The sequence below is a fragment of the Bolinopsis microptera genome, unplaced genomic scaffold (assembly GCF_026151205.1).
Source record: "Bolinopsis microptera isolate Bmic1 unplaced genomic scaffold, MBARI_Bmic_1.0 sca2, whole genome shotgun sequence".
Lineage (NCBI taxonomy): Eukaryota > Metazoa > Ctenophora > Tentaculata > Lobata > Bolinopsidae > Bolinopsis > Bolinopsis microptera.
Window position 1 is genome coordinate 90,001 of NW_026971774.1, and position 21,881 is coordinate 111,881.

At 40.2% G+C, this 21,881-nt stretch overlaps 2 protein-coding genes across 2 annotated transcripts in view; one reads left to right on the plus strand and one right to left on the minus strand.

Annotated features, from left to right (window-relative positions):
- Positions 1-6,345, plus strand: part of LOC134825652 (probable chitinase 10) — an 8,234-nt gene extending 1,889 nt beyond the window's left edge. Inside the window, exons 4-8 of the mRNA XM_063837861.1 lie at positions 4,034-4,213; positions 4,333-4,465; positions 4,611-4,980; positions 5,714-5,899; positions 6,035-6,345. Of these exons, the coding sequence (XP_063693931.1) occupies positions 4,034-4,213; positions 4,333-4,465; positions 4,611-4,980; positions 5,714-5,899; positions 6,035-6,289 (1,124 nt within the window). The 3' untranslated portion in view covers positions 6,290-6,345. The remainder of the gene's footprint in view (positions 1-4,033; positions 4,214-4,332; positions 4,466-4,610; positions 4,981-5,713; positions 5,900-6,034) is intronic.
- Positions 6,346-11,474: 5,129 nt separating this feature from the next.
- Positions 11,475-16,123, minus strand: LOC134825651 (B9 domain-containing protein 1-like). Its single transcript, XM_063837860.1, has 4 exons — positions 15,994-16,123; positions 15,086-15,165; positions 12,206-12,346; positions 11,475-12,055 (listed from the first exon to the last, which is right to left on the minus strand). Exons 1-4 carry the CDS (start codon positions 16,118-16,120, stop codon positions 11,828-11,830), a joined length of 576 nt encoding a protein of 191 aa, XP_063693930.1. The 5' UTR covers positions 16,121-16,123; the 3' UTR covers positions 11,475-11,827.
- Positions 16,124-21,881: the final 5,758 nt, after the last annotated feature.

Below are 21,881 nucleotides of genomic sequence, written 5' to 3' on the forward strand. Positions count from 1 at the left end.
CTATCCCAGGTATTTAGAATCTACCACTGAACCCAAACCTACTGAGCCTATCCCAGGTATTTAGAATCTACCACTGAACCCAAACCTACTGAGCCTATCCCAGGTATTTAGAATCTACCACTGAACCCAAACCTACTGAGCCTATCCCAGGTATTTAGAATCTACCACTGAACCCAAACCTACTGAGCCTATCCCAGGTATTTAGAATCTACCACTGAACCCAAACCTACTGAGCCTATCCCAGGTATTTAGAACCTACCACTGAACCCAAACCTACTGAGCCTATCCCAGGTATTTAGAATCTACCACTGAACCCAAACCTACTGAGCCTATCCCAGGTATTTAGAACCTACCACTGAACCCAAACCTACTGAGCCTATCCCAGGTATTTAGAATCTACCACTGAACCCAAACCTACTGAGCCTATCCCAGGTATTTAGAATCTACCACTGAACCCAAACCTACTGAGCCTATCCCAGGTATTTAGAATCTACCACTGAACCCAAACCTACTGAGCCTATCCCAGGTATTTAGAACCTACCACTGAACCCAAACCTACTGAACCTATCCCAGGTATTTAGAATCTACTACTGAACCCAAACCTACTGAGCCTATCCCAGGTATTTAGAACCTACCACTGAACCCAAACCTTCTGAGCCTATCCCAGGTATTTAGAATCTACCACTGAACCCAAACCTACTGAGCCTATCCCAGGTATTTAGAATCTACCACTGAACCCAAACCTACTGAGCCTATCCCAGGTATTTAGAATCTACCACTGAACCCAAACCTACTGAGCCTATCCCAGGTATTTAGAATCTACCACTGAACCCAAACCTACTGAGCCTATCCCAGGTATTTAGAATCTACCACTGAACCCAAACCTACTGAGCCTATCCCAGGTATTTAGAATCTACCACTGAACCCAAACCTACTGAGCCTATCCCAGGTATTTAGAATCTACCACTGAACCCAAACCTACTGAGCCTATCCCAGGTATTTAGAACTTACCACTGAACCCAAACCTACTGAGCCTATCCCAGGTATTTAGAATCTACCACTGAACCCAAACCTACTGAGCCTATCCCAGGTATTTAGAACCTACCACTGAACCCAAACCTACTGAGCCTATCCCAGGTATTTAGATTGTACCACTGAACCCAAACCTACTGAGCCTATCCCAGGTATTTAGAATCTACCACTGAACCCAAACCTACTGAGCCTATCCACGGTATTTAGAATCTACCACTGAACCCAAACCTACTGAGCCTATCCCAGGTATTTAGAACCTACCACTGAACCCAAACCTACTGAGCCTATCCCAGGTATTTAGAATCTACCACTGAACCCAAACCTACTGAGCCTATCCCAGGTATTTAGAACCTACCACTGAACCCAAACCTACTGAGCCTATCCCAGGTATTTAGAACCTACCACTGAACCCAAACCTACTGAGCCTATCCCAGGTATTTAGAATCTACCACTGAACCCAAACCTACTGAGCCTATCCCAGGTATTTAGAATCTACCACTGAACCCAAACCTACTGAACCTATCCCAGGTATTTAGAATCTACCACTGAACCCAAACCTACTGAGCCTATCCCAGGTATTTAGAATCTACCACTGAACCCAAACCTACTGAACCTATCCCAGGTATTTAGAATCTACCACTGAACCCAAACCTACTGAGCCTATCCCAGGTATTTAGAATCTACCACTGAACCCAAACCTACTGAGCCTATCCCAGGTATTTAGAATCTACCACTGAACCCAAACCTACTGAGCCTATCCCAGGTATTTAGAATCTACCACTGAACCCAAACCTACTGAGCCTATCCCAGGTATTTAGAATCTACCACTGAACCCAAACCTACTGAGCCTATCCCAGGTATTTAGAACTTACCACTGAACCCAAACCTACTGAGCCTATCCCAGGTATTTAGAATCTACCACTGAACCCAAACCTACTGAGCCTATCCCAGGTATTTAGAACCTACCACTGAACCCAAACCTACTGAGCCTATCCCAGGTATTTAGATTGTACCACTGAACCCAAACCTACTGAGCCTACCCCAGGTATTTAGAACCTACCACTGAACCCAAACCTACTGAGCCTATCCCAGGTATTTAGAACCTACCACTGAACCCAAACCTACTGAGCCTATCCCAGGTATTTAGAATCTACCACTGAACCCAAACCTACTGAGCCTATCCCAGGTATTTAGAACCTACCACTGAACCCAAACCTACTGAGCCTATCCCAGGTAATTAGAATCTACCACTGAACCCAAACCTACTGAGCCTATCCCAGGTATTTAGAATCTACCACTGAACCCAAACCTACTGAGCCTATCCCAGGTATTTAGAACCTACCACTGAACCCAAACCTACTGAGCCTATCCCAGGTATTTAGAACCTACCACTGAACCCAAACCTACTGAGCCTATCCCAGGTATTTAGAATCTACCACTGAACCCAAACCTACTGAGCCTATCCCAGGTATTTAGAATCTACCACTGAACCCAAACCTACTGAGCCTATCCCAGGTATTTAGAATCTACCACTGAACCCAAACCTATTGAGCCTATCCCAGGTATTTAGAATCTACCACTGTACCCAAACCTACTGAGCCTATCCCAGGTATTTAGAATCTACCACTGAACCCAAACCTACTGAACCTATCCCAGGTATTTAGAATCTACCACTGAACCCAAACCTACTGAGCCTATCCCAGGTATTTAGAATCTACCACTGAACCCAAACCTACTGAGCCTATCCCAGGTATTTAGAATCTACCACTGAACCCAAACCTACTGAGCCTATCCCAGGTAATTAGATTCTACCACTGAACCCAAACCTACTGAGCCTATCCCAGGTATTTAGAATCTACCACTGAACCCAAACCTACTGAGCCTATCCCAGGTAATTAGATTCTACCACTGAACCCAAACCTACTGAGCCTATCCCAGGTATTTAGAACCTACCACTGAACCCAAACCTACTGAGCCTATCCCAGGTATTTAGAATCTACCACTGAACCCAAACCTACTGAGCCTATCCCAGGTATTTAGATCCTACCACTGAACCCAAACCTACTGAGCCTATCCCAGGTATTTAGAACCTACCACTGAACCCAAACCTACTGAGCCTATCCCAGGTATTTAGAATCTACCACTGAACCCAAACCTACTGAGCCTATCCCAGGTATTTAGAATCTACTACTGAACCCAAACCTACTGAGCCTATCCCAGGTATTTAGAATCTACCACTGAACCCAAACCTACTGAGCCTATCCCAGGTATTTAGAACCTACCACTGAACCCAAACCTACTGAGCCTATCCCAGGTATTTAGAACCTACCACTGAACCCAAACCTACTGAGCCTATCCCAGGTATTTAGAATCTACCACTGAACCCAAACCTACTGAGCCTATCCCAGGTATTTAGAATCTACCACTGAACCCAAACCTACTGAGCCTATCCCAGGTATTTAGAACCTACCACTGAACCCAAACCTACTGAGCCTATCCCAGGTATTTAGAATCTACTACTGAACCCAAACCTACTGAGCCTATCCCAGGTATTTAGAATCTACCACTGAACCCAAACCTACTGAGCCTATCCCAGGTATTTAGAATCTACCACTGAACCCAAACCTACTGAGCCTATCCCAGAGTAAAATTATAGACTAAAAAAATCTAGTGACTGAATTAGGTCATCAAAATAGTGAACCCTAGTTGATCCTTAACTCAGAGGATGGCAACTGGCGAGGAAGTGGTCTGAAATTCCATTAACCTTGTAAATATTACCTACTTACTATCACCTAGTAACTATTACCTAGTAACTGTAACCTAGTAACTGTCACCTAGTAACTATCACTTAGTAACTATCACCTAGTAACAATCACCTAGTAACTATCACCTAGTAACTATTACCTAGTAACTATCACCTAGTAACTATCACGTAGTAACTGTAACCTAGTAACTATCACCTAGTAACTATCACCTAGTAACCGTAACTGTCTTAACTCAGAGGGAGGTAAGGATGTTGTCTGCTACTTCATCAACTGGGCCTGGTACCGACCTGGAGCTGGTAAATATGTCCCGGAGGATATTGACCCTAAACTCTGCACTGTAGTTAACTACGGTTTCTCTGTTCTGGGAAACAACGGAAAGCTCAGGATGCACGACAGCTGGGCTGATAGGGACAACAGTGAGTTTACACTAGCTTTTTAATGTCTGATCATTTATTAATTATTAGCAACATCGTGTTGGGATATTAAGACTTTGTGTCTTCTTGAAAGCTTATTGTTTTAAAAAGTGATTCCTCAGAGTTCTACGAGAGGACGGTTGCACTGAAGAAAGCACCCGGCTCTCGAGTAAGGAAAGTTTTCCTCGCCATTGGAGGATGGAACGACAGTCTGGGACCCAAATACTCCAACATGGTTTTGAAGAAAGCTAGCAGGTTAGGAACACTTCATAAAACTAGCATTCAGCGCTCTTCCAAGTTGAAGGTCGACTTTTATATCGAACTCTGCTCCGAAATTGTCACCTACAAAATATATGGTTTACGTTAAAATGTACATGTTTCAATTTGATAAACCCAACAGGAAAGCCTTCATCGACGATGTAGTCCCCTTCCTTCTGAAGTACGGATTTGACGGTCTGGATCTGGACTGGGAGTACCCTCAGTGCTGGCAGGGAGACTGTAAGAAGGGAAAGCAGGGAGAGAAGAAAGCTTTCGCTGACTGGTGCGCTGAACTGAAGGCTGCCTTCCAACCTCACGGTCTCCAGCTCAGTGCTGCAGTATCTGCCAGCAAGACCATTATTGATGCTGGATATGATGTGCCCAGGATCGCCAGGAGTCTGGACATCCTCAACCTGATGACCTACGATTTCCACGGATCTTGGGAGAAACAGACCGGTCACAACGCGCCTATGTATCCTTGCGAGGGAGATGCCATCCCCTTCTTCAACGTCGTTAGTAGAGTTACTAATGTTGTTACCTAGTAACTGTAACCTAGTAACTGTAACCTAGTAACTATCCCCTTCTTCAACGTCGTTAGTAGAGTTACTAATGTTGTTACCTAGTAACTGTAACCTAGTAACTGTAACCTAGTAACTATCCCCTTCTTCAACGTCGTTAGTAGAGTTACTAATGTTGTTACCTAGTAACTGTAACCTAGTAACTGTAACCTAGTAACTATCCCCTTCTTCAACGTCGTTAGTTGCAAGATACTTTATACTGTCACCTAGTAACTGTCACCTAGTAACTGTCACCTAGTAACTGTAACCTAGTAACTGTAACCTAGTAACTGTAACCTAGTAACTGTAACCTAGTAACTGTAACCTAGCAACTGTAACCTAGTAACTGTAACCTAGTAACTATCACCTAGTAACTGTAACCTAGTAACTGTAACCTAGCAACTGTAACCTAGTAACTGTAACCTAGTAACTGTAACCTAGTAACTATCACCTAGTAACTGTAACCTAGTAACTGTAACCTAGTAACTGTAACCTAGTAACTGTAACCTAGTAACTGTTTCCTTGCGAGGGAGATGCCATCCCCTTCTTCAACGTCGTTAGTTGGAGGATACTTTATTTCCCTGTCACAGTCGCTGCTTGGTGATGGTTTTTAGAAAGACATTATCCTGCTGTTGAATTATTTCTCTATTAAAGGCTACTAAAAAATTTAAATATAAAAACCGTTCAGGACTCTGCCGTAGACCACTGGATCAAGAGTGGATTCCCAGCCAGGAAGATTGTAATGGGACTCCCCATCTACGGACGATCCTTTACCCTCGCGGATCCTTCAAAGCACGGCATTGGTGCTCCCGCTAAAGATGGAGGTCAAGCTGGAGTCTGGACTAGAGCCAAGGGCTTCCTTGGGTACTACGAGGTAAACTTTATTTGATCGGGTATCAGGAATAGTATGAGTATTGCTGAGCCACCAGACTCTTACACTAAATGTAAAAGGGGAACAATACAATTCTCCTCCTAATAACCTATAAAACTAAAACTAAACAACCCTCAGATCTGTCTGAACCTGAAGAACAAGGGCTGGAAGGAGGTGAAAGGAAGTGACTGTGTTGTGGGACCCTACGCCTACAAGGGAAACCAGTGGGTCGGGTATGACAGTCTCGAGTCTGTAAAGTATAAGATGGAGTATATCAAGAAGAAGGGGCTGATGGGAGGCATGATCTGGGACGTTACTATGGACGACTTCAAGGGGGCGTGCGGTCAGGGCAAGAACCCATTCCTCACGGCTATGAGAAGACATCTTGCTTAAATAACCTTTCTTTAAACTTGTTTTAATGTTAACGTTTTGAATTTAAAACAACTTCATTTAAATGTTTAATTTGTATTAACTTTAATTCAACAAGTATCGGAACTTAACACACAAAGAATCTGGAAATATATCTAAGATTTTAAATAAAAAATAAAAAGTATAAAACGTCTTTTTCGTAATCACATTGGGGCTTGGGCAGACCAGTGTAACTAATTTTACCAGATTGAGGAGCTTAATGATCACTTCTGACAGATTGAGCATGTATATGAGCTGTACAAATTCAGTTCCACACTGAAGCTATTAACCTTAACTAGGGTTCCGACCCGAGGCACAATGCTATAAGGCAAAATGTACTGGGGCTGTAAATCTGACGAAGTTGAAATTACTTATTTTGGTCAAATTAAAACATCAATATCTCCAATGTTGCATTTGACGGGGAGCTGAACATATCTTTTATAATAAACAAGTTTACTGCAACCTAGTAACTGTAACCTAGTAACTATCACCTAGTAACTATCACCTAGTAACTATCACCTAGTAACTATCACCTAGTAACTATCACCTAGTAACTATCACCTAGTAACTATCACGTAGTAACTATCACCTAGTAACTATCACCTAGTAACTATCACCTAGTAACTATCACCTAGTAACTATCACCTAGTAACTAGTAACATTACTACAGTAGGTCCGTGATAGAAGACGCACAGTCAGTGTAACATCACTACAATAGGTCAGTGATAGAAGACGCACAGTCAGTGTAACATTACTACAGTAGGTCAGTGATAGAAGACGCACAGTCAGTGTAACATTACTACAGTAGGTCAGTGATAGAAGACGCACAGTCAGTGTAACATTACTACAGTAGGTCAGTGATAGAAGACGCACAGTCAGTGTAACATTACTACAGTAGGTCAGTGATAGAAGACGCACAGTCAGTGTACTGTAACATAAGAAACACAAACTCCTCCCTCAGCACTTCTCCTCGCTCCTTTACTCTCTTCAGCTGTAAAGCCACCTCCACCTCCCTGCCTCTCACGTAGTTCCTGGTGATGTGCAGCAGATCATTCTTCTTTCTCTTTGTTTTGCCTGCTACAACTGGTTCAGATCCCAGTAACCAGAGTGTGTAGACGTTAGCTACTGAGATACAGTTCCTGACCCAGTGTAGAGCGAGTCTGTACATGTTCTCTATCTGGTAGAGTACAGAGAACCTCACTATGATAGGAATGTTCCTGTCACACAGCACTGCTCCTCCTCCGTAGAGAAGAAGCAGACACTCCTCCACCACACTCTCCTCCCCTGTCTTACAACCCAGTCCTTCCAGCACTATAATACTTGCTCCCTTAGAGAGCTGGTAATTAAATACAGAACTTTGAGCGCTGAGCACAGCTCCGGAACAAGTATACTTCACTTCGTTAATCTGTACATCAACAGTGTTGCTGAAACACTTGATAGAGAGAAGATGGGATAGGTCACCTAGCTTGTTGGAAACGAAGGTTTCTTGCTTTGTTAACATCACTTTATTCGTAGTGGTACTATGGTAACTAGTAGTGTTACTATGGTAACTAGTTGCTAACATCACTTTATTCGTAGTGGAACTCCGTGTTTTGGAAGGTTCTGCTGCAGTTTTTACCAGATGTTTAGGTTTCTTCATTTCAGGAACCCGGAAATCTTCGTACAAGCTGCTTCCGAATACATTAACCAGGACCTTAGTTTTATTGACACTCGAGTTGAGGATTTTCTCATCACCTGTCAATACTAGTGTATTACTCTGAACGTTTTCCCTGCCACTTAGTGGTTCTTTTTGTTGTGGCAGATCCGCTGCAGTTGTTGATATCGACTGTTTTCGTTTAGACTTTTCTGATGTTCTATCAATCGAGTCGTTAGCCGATGAGTCCTGTTCAAACTCATCTTTCATGGAACATTTGGGTTTAATCTGATCTGGAGAACTTTCTGAGTTTTCCTCATCTGTTTTCATATCATTGGTATTAAGTTTAGCTGTCGTGGTGGTTAAGCTTGTGTTCTCAACCGATCTGATATCTTCAACAGAAGAGGTCGCTGCTTCTGTCATGGTTAACTCCTCTATCACCGCTTACATTACCTAGAAGTTATTCAATGCTTTAAAATAATTGACGCAATAGATCTTGAAACAACAAAAATAGAATTGAGATAGCGTATAATTATCTATTCAAGACTGCTGAAAATTTTTTCCCATCTCAAATCATTATCATTCTTCATATTTCAGAAGCAGTAAAAACCGTTTTGTTCAAAACAAAAAGATACAAATTTACAAAAATTATTCGAGACAGCTTCGCAGGTTCATTTTGCGACTTTTAAAAGCCACATTTTTATAAAGAATTCCTTCATAAATTCATAAGTTAAATCGCATAGAATTTCAACATGCAGCAAAATCAACCGAATTAATTCATCGACTTCTTCGAACAAGAACTACAACTCAAAACCTACCCTACCGTGCGTCCTCTTAAAAGTCTTGAAGGAGCAGTTCATGATTAGGGTGTGGCCATTCAGTTAGTCAGAATTGTCGCGGAAGACAAGTTTTAAAGCAGCCATTTGAATTTCCAGGAACACGTGTCAAAGTTTTAAAGCAGCCATTTGAATTTCCAGGAGCTGTTTTAATCTTTTAATCTTTAGTTGCGCGCGCGCGAGGGTTGCTTGCGGAGGAGACTCGGCATGTACCTTCATGGAATTCATGAGGGAATTGAACAACTCCTTCTCGTTCAGGAATAAGGTCTCAAAGTCAATACTCTCACTTAGATCAAGGACAAAGTTGGAGTTTTGCTCGGAGACCACACAGAAATTAATCAGAAAAGTAATGAAACCGGGGCAGTTTGTAATCTGAATCATGGCTCTGATAAAATCACTCTCAATATGTTTCTCAGACTTCAAGCGGTTTAGCATCTCTAGGGAAACATCAGACTCGAACTGCTTCATGATGTTCAGGCATTGTTCGTACACTTCGGTCTTCTTCGATCTCACTTCAGGTAAATTACCGATATCAAATATCTCCAGCACGTTGGAGGGGGTGAGATTATCTTTAATCCAGGTCAGGGAGAGATCGTACATAAACTTAACGTCGTAGATCAGAGAGAATCTAGTGAGGGATGCTATGTTGTGTAGAGTTACCAGAACCCTGCCCCCATATAGAAGCGTCAGACACTCCTCCACTGCTATCTCCGAGCCGGGGAAGAAGAAGTGTTGGAGAAGCACAAAACTAGCTCCCGTCGCGAAGAGTTTCTCAAAAACAGAGCTCTGGTGAGCCAGGATGACACCAGAGCAGATGAACTTGGTGTCGTTAACTATTATCTCGACTGTGTTCGAGAACTCTTTTCTGTTAAAGAAGCGAGAGAAGTTTAGAGTTTCAGGAAGACTGGATGCCATTTTCTCAGCTCACAACAGATACCAACGTCTTCTCACAAGCTTCAAGGTGAACAATTAAATTTGGGGTTTTTTAGGAGAAGAAATTTAAATCTAAAACACAAATAAGCAGCAAGCTGCAATTGTACAAAATTGTTATTATTTTCACTAACTAACCAAAATATATATCCCAATTAAAATGATGATCGGTTGCTATAGTAACTATCGGTTACTATTAGTATCATAATAGAATCACCAGTACGTGTAATAAATATTACTAGTTAGTCAGTTAATCATCTGATTTAGTGAACTATTTCAAGATGTTCTATAATTGGCTTTAATTCTTGTGTACACCGAGTTGTACCAATGCAAACTCTGGAGATGATTAGTAACAAAGCCACAAAAATGAGGGTCATTGCGACTATCACCTAGTAACTATCAACTAATAACTATCACCTAGTAACTATCAACAAATAACTATCACCTAGTAACTATCAACTAGTAACTATCAACTAGTAACTATCACCTAGTAACTATCACCTAGTAACTATCACCTAGTAACTATCACGTAGTAACTGTAACCTAGTAACTATCACCTTGTAACTATCACCTTGTAACTATCACCTTGTAACTATCACCTTGTAACTATCACCTAGTAACTATCACCTAGTAACTGTAACCTAGTAACTATCACTTCACTTATCGGACTTTACTTGAACGGACATCAATAATAATTGGACGCAGGAGGCCCTAGCGTTCATTAATCATTATGTCCGTTTCCGTGATGTCCAGTAAAATAACGTCCGATAAGGTAGTATTAGTAACAAAGCCGCCAGAATGAAGGACAAATACAATGGACAATGTGAACGTATTTTTAAACCAATAGCTAAAATGATTAATCAAAGCGCAATATTTGTACAATCAATAATAATTCCATTTCATTTTGAACAACTTTCGATATTCTGTTATGAATTAGGATTTCCTGATTAAGACTAATCAACGAACGCAACCAACACAACCAATCATTTATTTGCACGAAATTATAATATTAATAGGAAATAGAACAATCGTTAAAATTTATAAATATAACGACTTTGGTAAACCGGATACTTTGATTGCACTGATTGAGTAAACCTATTAACATTAACCAGTTGAACCCTGAGCTCTCCCGGTTAATTAGGCCTGCTTAAAATACCTTCACAATGTATTGCGGATATTTGTAGAAGGACCCTTTTACGAACGTACTACGACTACACGGGCTATATTAATATTCAGTGGCGTAAACGTTGCCTGTTGGCGCCCCTCGCTGAAAAAGCGCCCCGGCGCCCCTCCCTTTTTTTAGAGGGTGATACGCTATTTTTCTTTTAAAAAGTGTGTTTCTAGTAGAACAAAACGCGCAGTTTTGCTAGTACCGTGTTAAGTTTTTCAAAATTGTCCCACATTCAAACGACTATTTGCCCCCCTCCCCCACAGCGGGGTCGGCGGGGCCCTTTGTTATATTACGCCACTGGTACATATCGGTAAGATGTCACTAAAGTCGGTGGTTGACCATGACAGACGCCGCGGGCCACTCATGGTTATAACCATGAGTGTATAAATACGTTATGTTATAAATACGTTATTTTCTAATTCACTCATTACAGGATACAAACCGTACTTAGAAATAAAACACATACATAAAATATAATTTAAATAAATATGATAATAATAACATTAGTCATATTTAGTCATAATCAACAATGATAGCGAATATTGTCTATCTTCTGTTATTCTAACCATAATAAATTGTAGTTTTGACTGGCAAAAGCACCAATGTCCAGCTGACCATAATTTCGCGCGCGCCATTTAAAGTTACGCGCGCGCGCCAATACTTTGTTACACAAGCTGTTGAAAAACGTTTTTTCTACATAAAATTGTCAATTGTCGCCAAGAGCTTCAAATCCTACTGGAAGACGCAGAGTTGTTATTATTTTCAAACTACTGTGTTATTTATATAATTTATAGTGTTATTTCGGACAAAAAATAAATATGAAGCAAGAGATTATGTCAATAGCTATTTCTTATCTTTATGATGCAAAATATCGCACCTCTCCAAACTGTCATAACTTCCCAGCATGTCAACAATAATGTACAAATATGAAACATAAGAATTTTACACTAATTTCAAGGTTTGTGACTGTGTATTGAGTCGACAACATACCCTGCCGAACTAATGTCTTTAGTCATGATATTGCAAGTAACAGAAACAGAACCCTGACTTCTCACACGTGTTACTTCTCTGCCGTCGCTCTGAGTTACAAACTTGGGGTCTACAAACTCAGGTCTTGTGCCTAGCAACCAGCTAGTGAACTTCTGGAGTAGCGAGGTGGATTCAGGCACAAACATAGGCATCTGGAATATATTGTACGGTTAAGAAGGTCGTGAGAAACAATTCACAAATAATGTATACTTCACTAACACCATCTTGTTACTTGCTGGCAGAAACGATTTATTAAAAGTGAGTAGTAGTGGTAGTAGTAGTATCTCCCTCACTGACTAAACCTGTATTTTATGAGATCCAGGAATAAGAGGAAAGAGAATGCTCCCGTATCCGCGAACTACATCCCTCCCAAAGGCGTCCAGGCCGTACACGGCTATCACCAGTCTCGGCCATCCGTACGGGTTAGTACTCTTCAGAGTCACCTGTGGTGTTATTAGTTTAACATTCAGAAGCTCGCGAACTTTATAATATAATTTCATTAATTACAAGATAGTAAATACCTTTCAAAAGTACGGAAAATTTTTGAGATCTACTGCGAAATGGTTGTTTTGTCGGTATTTCATTTTCTTTGAATCTCAGTATTTGGGCCTCTATACAGTTACTTTCAGGGGTGTAGGAATGGTTTTCTTCAAACAACAAACTTTGTTGAAGATTTTGCTCATGCAAAAAGCCTAGCTGAGCAATTTGGCCCTAGAGATCATTTTCAAACACAGTTTCAAGAACGATTCAAATAATACGATATTAAATGCATATTAGAGCCTACCAGCAGCTCTTGCTCTTGCTAATTAAGTGTGATTCGAAAAAGGGATGCATAGTGTATGCATAATCTCAACAAATTAATTTTAAATTGTGACATGGATACTAAATTATAATTAATTAAAACATCCGAGAACTGAGATAGTACTCCAATGTTATAACGTTTATTTAGAATTGTTTTTATAAAAGTAGTTGTGCAGTTTATTCATTATTGCAATTAAAATGGACAATCGTTTTGTTTAATTGGGAGCTCTCTACAGTTAATCTTCAATGTGGCCTCAAATTATAATTTCTCGTTGTCCTGTTATAATTGCTTACAACACTTATACTAATTGATGAATGCAGTTGATAATTTAGGGGGATGCATTCAAAAAAGAGTGAAGACCACAAATTATCCTGTCCTCGCGTTTTAATTCCTTACAATCCACTCGTTTAACTGTTGAGAAGATAGTGCTATTATTATTAAGCTATTATAGTAGAGATATAATTCTCAAAAGTGTGGTATTACTCAACTAAAGGAGCAAAGCACGTGCCCTGGAGCACCAATCACAACACAGAAACTACTCCCGTTCACATGGTGATGGTGTGCACGTGGTGTGCACGTGGTGTGCACGTGGTGATGGTGTGCACGTGGTGTGCACGTGGTGTGCACGTGGTGTGCACGTGGCGTGCACAGAGACATGCTCTAATGAGGTCCAGGAATCAGTAGAGTATTAAGCACTAGCGGTCGTGGAGACCATATCAGTTCTTTCTCTATAGCTCTTGCTACGGGTTATAGCCCTAACCAGCAATGTTAATCTATAGCTCTTGCTACGGGTTATAGCCCTAACCAGCAATGTTAATCTATAGCTCTTGCTACGGGTTAAAGCCCTAACCAGCAATGTTAATCTATAGCTCTTGCTACAGGTTATAGCCCTAACCAGCAATGTTTGAACTTGGGTTTAACTCCAGATTAGGATGCCCCTACAACAAGGAAAGAGTGAACGAGTGGGTACAGTGTGCAAATTGATGTAGCTAGTTACCATAGTAACAAACTGCTACTACTTAACACACTGTTCCGCGTCATAAACGTACATCTACAACATTTCTCAACACTACTCTTTGCGCGCCGTTGCCTACAAAACTACACTCATCGAGCAAGGGTACCCTATGCTAATGGCGATATAACAAAGTCTATAAAATAAAAGATTTAATGCAGTAGTCAAATTCTATTTATGTTTGTAAATATTAGTATTATTATTATGGAGAGGAAAGAGGTATAATACTATTATATTTATTATCTTGACAGTTGCTGTTGTAACTTAAGATTTGAAATTTGTATTCCTTGTATTCCTTGTATTCCTGTACCCACTGATCGAGCAATCAAGGTGGCAAAAGTTTCGCAGTTGATTGTGAGCGACCTTATTTTTAAGGCTTTTTCGTTGAAACCACATGTCCAGAGGTTAACCAACAGTAGGCAGTGTTTGAATAACGTCAAAGTGGCCTTTTTTGGCCTTTTTTGCTGATAATTGAATTACTCGATTTAAGCGAGGTTTCTTAGCCAAATGTTGATTCATGAGTTGTCCTTAAACATGAGCTTTGTTAACGTGTTGTATATAATTGCTTTCAGAACCTTTCTGGCTCAATTTTCCACATACGTTAAGAACCTTATTATTACCATGGATTTAGTCTAACTTTATGATTAAATTTGTTGTAAAGCAAATTTTAAAATGAGACTAAATCAAGTCTACTATACGTGTGTTCAGCTTTATTTCTGTAAAACTTCAGTTTTTCAAGGTTATAAGTTGAATCTCTAGGGCTGTCAAAGCGATAGTCGATACACAGGGAACAAACAGAAATGAGAATTGTTTTGTTATCCCGTATAATATTCGCTGTGAATCTGTCTGTTTATGAGAGTGGTCATTCTACTGAAACTGGGTGCTGAAACTGGGTGCTGAAACTGGGTGCTGAAACTGGGTGCTGAAACTGGGTGCTGAAACTGGGTGCTGAAACTGGGTGCTGAAACTGGGTGCTGAAACTGGGTGCTGAAACTGGGTGCTGAAACTGGGTGCTGAAACTGGGTGTTGAAACTGGGTGTTGAAACTGGGTGCTGAAACTGGGTGCTGAAACTGGGTGCCGAAACTGTTTTTTTTTCCTAAAACTTTCAATACAGCACAATATGCTGACAAATGACGACCCCATGTAGATACACCTTGTGGTACTTCCATGAAAATGTTGTGTATACTTCTCTCAAATTATACTTCAAAATAACTGTATACAATTATTTTTGGGTACCCTTTAATCGATAATCTGATAATACAAATGTCTATTGTATATCTGAAAACTTGCTCTAGTAGCTCCTCCTCCCCCCCCCCCCCCCCCCCCCCCCCGACTCTTGTAGCAGGGCACTAAGTGCTCAGTCTTACCTCGATGGGAAAGTTCCACACAAATTTCTGTTTCTCATCTTTTGTTTTCTTAGTAATCTGTGAGGTTCCTTCCTCTAACCCTGAAATAGTGTCACTATGGTAACGCCTTTTGTTTCCTTAGTAATCTGTGACATTCCTTCCTCTAGCCCTGAAATAGTGTTACTATGGTAACGCCTTTTGTTTTCTTAGTGATCTGTGACGTTCCTTCCTCTAGCCCTGAAATAGTGTTACTATGGTAACGCCTTTTGTTTTCTTAGTAATCTGTGACGTTCCTTCCTCTAGCCCTGAAATAGTGTTACGTAAATTATTCCCAAATCCCACTATACATGTACTTATTCCATACATGTACTTATTCCATTCAGTACTTGAGTTCTTCTCCCCTAGACTGTAGGAAATGTCAAAATCTTAAGATGATGAGGCCTGAGTAAGTCGTAAATTCTGATTGGAGAATGCAGATTGCTGTTGTGAAGTTACCAAATTTACTTGAGTACTTGATTCTTTTCAGTCCCAGTTTATTGCTGTCCTACAAATTTCTTTAATGCCAAATGTCGTCTAAAACACACTATTTCTAAAAAAATTCCGGAGGCATGCGCCCCCCTAGCCCCCCGTGCCCCCTGCCAAGGGGCTCCACCCCTGGATCGCTGCCGGAGCTTGCTTGCTTCGCTCGCTGCGCAGTTGGGTAGGATGAGTCGGCTCGTCTCATTACATGTTTCAATAGTAAGTTTGATGTTGATAGTTATGTAAACAGTACTCTAGATACAATTTTTCACAAAAATTAATATAAATTAATATAATAGAAAATAATTTTAACAATGAACATCAAAATGGCGTTGGGCTTTAACAAAAAAGCTTATTAAATAAATACCGAAGAAAGATTTTTAAAACCAATGGTTGGCAAGAGATCTAACCTGATACTAGCAGCCAGTCAGCGCCATAAACCACACTGACTCTACAATACAGATCATCGTAAAGTGGGAAATTGGCACTCTCAACCTGCCCATTTATCATCACCAAAAATAGCGAATTATCTGCCATCCTGAAAAATACAATTAATTTTCAATTAAACAAAAATGTCAGTTAAACAAAAATTTCGATTTTATGCCATTTATTACAGAATTTATTGGAGAGTCATTATGAACATTTTCATAATGCACAGAATGGTGAACTGTGAATGGCTCATTTTACTTTTTATCATTTAAAACTGTTCTCCAGCCCCAAGATATCGTACCCCAGAACCATGATATGCTCCAAAAAACCTGTCCATCGTGACCTTGTGTCCCTGGAGAGCGGAGATTGACCACTGTAAATGTGTGCCCACATCAGTGGCGTAACATTGCCTGTTGTCATATTAAAGACTCTACATCTTAAAATACAAAAATCCATTCCATCAAATAAATAATATCAATATAACTGTTGACAAAAATTGACAACCAAAATTCCTATTTTGTGCCGTTTATTACAATGAAACAAGAAATTTTTTTCAATGAAACAAGAAATTTAATTTAATGTAAAATAATTTATAAAAATATAATGCCCATTTGGTGTATATATAGTATGACTTTTTGTCCTTGACTGCTAGTTTGATTTTGGAAGGACAGGTAACTAACGGGGCAAGGGATGTGCCAGTGGCGTAACGTTGCCTGTTCGTCACGCCACTGGAATGTGGGTGTCTGAAAGATTTTTCACACACTGAAACACTATTTCAGTTGACTTTTTAGAGACAAGGCTCATATTAGGACCAGAAGAAAATTGTTCTAGCAGACATTAGGGGTTATGTTCATAGTACATACAAACTAGATTACAAACAAATCAATTTGATATTTAAAGGAAGCCAAATGCAATGTGTACTGTGTAGTATGGTTGTCAATATTTTCCATCTTCTAGTCCTAATCTGAGCCTTGTCTCTATAAACTTAACTGAACTAGCGTTTCGGTGTGTGCAAAAGCTTCCAGGCACGCGCATTCCTTGCCCCGTTAGTTACCTGTCCTTCCAAAACCAAACTAGCAGTCAAGGACAAAAAGTCATACACCAAATGGGCATTATATTTTATGAATTGTTTTACAGTTGTAGATAAAGACTCTTTTCGAGCAGTAAATTATCACAACGCTGACTTTGAAGCTATGAATGAACTTCTAGCAACAATAGATTGGAATGAACTTAAAAGACTCTGTGAAGACGATGAGAATGGGAGTAATTTCTTGGAACTCATCCGTTTGACTGTGCTCCAGGTCACTCTTCTCAATTCCCCATACAATATTAAGCCAGGTGCTTCCCCAGTGCACAGAAACCAGCATTGTCGTAAAAAGTATACGCTTAAAAGGAAAAAGAGGAAGATCAACGCCCGCATGAATGCCATTACTCAAAGAAACCCTACGTCCCCCGTCCTTGCAAAGCTTAGAAATGAAGTGGACCTCTTGGCATTTGAAATAAGTGAGCTGATCATCAACGAGCTCAACGAACGCGAGGCTAAAGCTGTCACTACCATAAAGACAAATCAACGTTACTTCTACAGCTACGCAAAGAAGTTTGCGAAAGTCAAATCTTCTGTCTCCCCCATCAGAGATAGAGAAGGTCGACTGCACACGGACCCCAAGGAAAAGGCCGAGCTCCTCCAGGCCCAATATGTAAAAGTATTTAGTGACCCAAATGAAGCCCACATCGAGGAAAGCCTTGCTGGATTGAACCCTGTGCCAGTTAAGGAACTCGATCAAATGCAATTCTCAGTTAACGATATCTCAGAAGCCATCAAGGAACTGGACCCGTATTCATCAACCCCTGATGGTGATATCCCTGCTAGGATCCTGACCAAATGTAGAGAGACATTGTCCGAGCCCATATTTCTACTCTGGCAAGATTCTTTTGAAACTGGAGTAATCCCTCCTAGCATGAAAACGCAGTTTATTACCCCTGTCTACAAGAAGGGTGACCGCACAGAGGCTGCCAACTACCGCCCTGTTTCTATAACATCGCATATCATCAAGATCTTCGAAAGAGTGATACGAAACAACCTTGTCGAACATATGGAAGCAAATAACTTTCTTTCACCGCATCAACATGGATTTCGCAAAAAGAGGAGCTGCCTAACTCAACTCTTAGACCATGTAGATACCATATTGAAAAGCTTGAACAGTGGCAAAGAAGTAGATGTCATATACCTCGATTACGCCAAAGCGTTCGATAAGGTAGATCACAACATACTACTTGCAAAAGCAAAACGTTACGGAATTCATGGAAACATGCTCCAGTGGTTAAGTGAATTCCTAACAAACCGTCTCCAGACAGTGGTCGTTGAAGGAACTAAGTCATCCTTCCAGCTGGTGATAAGTGGTGTGCCACAAGGTACAGTGTTGGGACCGATTCTGTTCATTACCTACATCGATGACCAATTGGACGCACTGCTTACCTCTCTTGGAAAGATATTTGCTGATGACACCAAACTCATCGGTAAAATATTGGACTTGGCCACCAAAGCATCACTACAAGAAGACCTCTCCAATGTCATTGCCTGGGCTCGAAGAAACAATATGCAGCTCAATGAAGCCAAATTTGAGATCCTCAACTATACGCTCAATAATTCGCTTCTGCTACGAAATCTGCCATTTACAAATGATCTGCTCAGTTACACTCTTACAACAGGTCAAATAATTGAGCCAGCAGAAACTGTCAGGGACTTGGGGGTGATTTTATCAAACGACTGCTCTTGGACTCCCCACATCCAGAAAATGATCCAATCAGCAAGCACTATGTCATCCTGGGTTCTTAGCGTCTTCAAAGATAGATCACAATTTCTCATGCTTGCCCTCTTCAAAACCATGGTGCGGAGTAAGCTAGAATATTGCTGCCCTGTCTGGAATCCAGCCAAGACCATGGACATAGAGGCTATAGAAAACGTCCAACGACAATTTACCCGACGCATTAACGGATGCAGTGGTTTAGACTACTGGGAACGTCTCACGAAACTCAATATCATATCATTGCAGAGACGTCGAGAAAGGTACATCTTGATCCACACATGGAAAATTCTCAATGGCCTGGCCCCAAATGATATTGGCATGCTGTTCAAAAACAACCCCCGACATGGAATAAAAGCTACTGTACCAGCACTGAACAACAAATCACAGCGTTCTGTGGCAACTCACTATGAAAACTCGTTTGGAGTGAAAGCGGCACAGCTGTGGAATCTTCTCCCCAAAGAAATTAATTCCATCTCTACTTTGGACCTGTTAAAATCGTCACTGGCTAAATTCCTTAAAGAATTCCCCGACACACCTCCGACTAAAGGATACACCGCTACTAACAACAACTCACTCTTGGAATGGTACTTACAAAAAGACCCCTGTGGAGTGATAGGAGGACGTACTTGATACTGTTGTCCTGAAGCGATCCCAGCCAAACCTACTCAAAGTACTCAAAGTAAGTACATCTTTTTATTCTGTAAAAATGTGCTAAAATTAAATTTCCTGTTTCATTGAAATTTCTTGTTTCATTGATCAACTTTTTTTTTTCTAAAAAAGTTTTAGATGGTTAGAAGTGGTAGGAATTGAGAATGGGTAGGGTAGGTAGGTAGATTTTTCGTGTCACAAAGGAAAACATGAGCTCCTTCATTTTTCCACTTGAACATGATGGACAAAGATACTCCATTTTAATGCATCTTCTCCACATGCATATTGACACACGTCACACGCTGCAACCCCTTTTGATCGCCGGCTGGCCAGAGTGCACGCTCCGCGTGCACGAGAGAGGTTTTGTATATACAACGTGTAGCAACGTGCAGAGCAGTAATGTTGTCGTCGCCATGATTACCTTCCGCATGTGTTTGCACGATTCGACAATCGAATTACAATTTTAAATGCGCGGCACCAAGCTAACTGGAAGTTTCCATAAAACATGAAAGTTCCGGTCAGCGTATGTAATTACAATTATTGATTCTCAATATATGTTGTTTTAAAATTTCCGTTTTACGTAGGTTTAATGTTTAGTGTTTAATGTTAAAGTCAAACATTGTTAGGCTTTGGCCTCTGGGTTTTCAATTTTGCACAACCCTGATAAGTCCGCAGATTTGTGATAAATTTGAATTAATTTGAATATAACAAGCGATTTCCCGAATCTTAAACATATATTATGAAGTTCAAGCTTTTCTTTACTTGATCATTGATGCGCTACAACACACAAACTTAGCTTTTCATTTTGTTGTGGGTGCTTGGTGCAACCTCCGACTTGGCTCCTGATATTATTGGGTTGTACTGGATCTAACAAGTTTATTATCGGATGTCTACTTATATTTATTTATGATATCATTATTCATTGTAATGGCAATAAATTTTAAATTTTGTTTTACTTAAAAATTTTGTTTTAATTATTAATCCGTTACATTGTTGTACAAATTATGATGCTGATGATATATTGAACATGATTGTCGAAAGATTGATTTGTTATTATATTATTTGATTTGTTATACTATATTATATATGAAATGGACGATGGAAGTTATTATGAGTTACATTTATACCTACCACGGATTTCACGACTACCATTTTATTTAATGTAACAACTTATGTGAACAACCATTTGTTCAAATAGGCCTTAATCTTCAAACTTTGAACTGTACATCACCACACATGCTACAGTGTCCGGCTACACAATGGCAACCCCTACATTTTGTGCTCTGTAGCGCCCCAAGAATCGTGAAGGAATAATTAGCATTATTTTATATTTTGACCTGTAGTTTGATGCACTACTGGGTCGCGCCGCGCATCAAATAATACTTCTTGCAACCACAGTAAATTTGTTACTTTACTTTACTTTACTTTTAGAAGGAGGCTGTGACCAAATAAAAGACAATGGACTACTTTTTTAAAAGTGTGTTCATGTTTCTAGTAATCAACAGCTGTGTTATCAGTTAAACAAAAAAAATTATGCTAGCTGTGCTGTATTGTTGGCAGCATTTTGCAACTTTATGCGTGCCTTCTTTAGGCAACTTTAAGCAAGGCTAATCTGCGAAATTATAATGATAGTTTGCGCGACGCGTCGCTGCGGCAAAGTCCTCCAAGATTCTGCAAAATTAAGTAAAATAAAATCACACAGTCTACAAAATATCATTGCATTATGTAGAAAATATACAATAAATATTTCCTACCAACATTAATTAATCATTTGACGGATGTTACTAATCATAATTGAGTGCGCGGCGCGGCTAAGTAACGCATCACGCTACAAGACTTCTGGATATTCTTTATTTTAGTTAAACTTCTACTACATCTATTGCTTAAAACAAAATTAAGACCGGGTCTGTCACTTCGAAACATCCCCAGTAGTATGATTGATATGCAAAACTTATCCTTATTGGTCTTTTTTTGTAAAAATATCGAATATAATTAATTTATAACGTTGGCATATCATTGATATTAGTATGTGGAACTCTTAGGCTTATAAACTACTAAAATGCGCGCCGAGTTGAACTCGTCGACGGTCTAGTAATTCACATATGGCCATGTGTACTGTCTACGCCTTTACTTCGGCAGTTGCGCGCTACTGCAAGCGAAAGGCCTCTTGTTAGAGCAAGTCTAATAATTGGAAAAAATAGTTTACTTGATTGACGATGTCAACCCATCGAGATCGTTGCTATGCGAAGCAAAGCAACGATCGACGATGCGATCTTCGATGCGAAGCAAGAATGCTAGTTCGCGCGGCGCGGCGAAGTCCTTCAAATATTTTACAAGTAGGCCAGTGGCGCTCAGCCTGTCATTCCGCCAAATTAATTAATTAATTCGTTATTGTTTATGCTATGAACATGTTG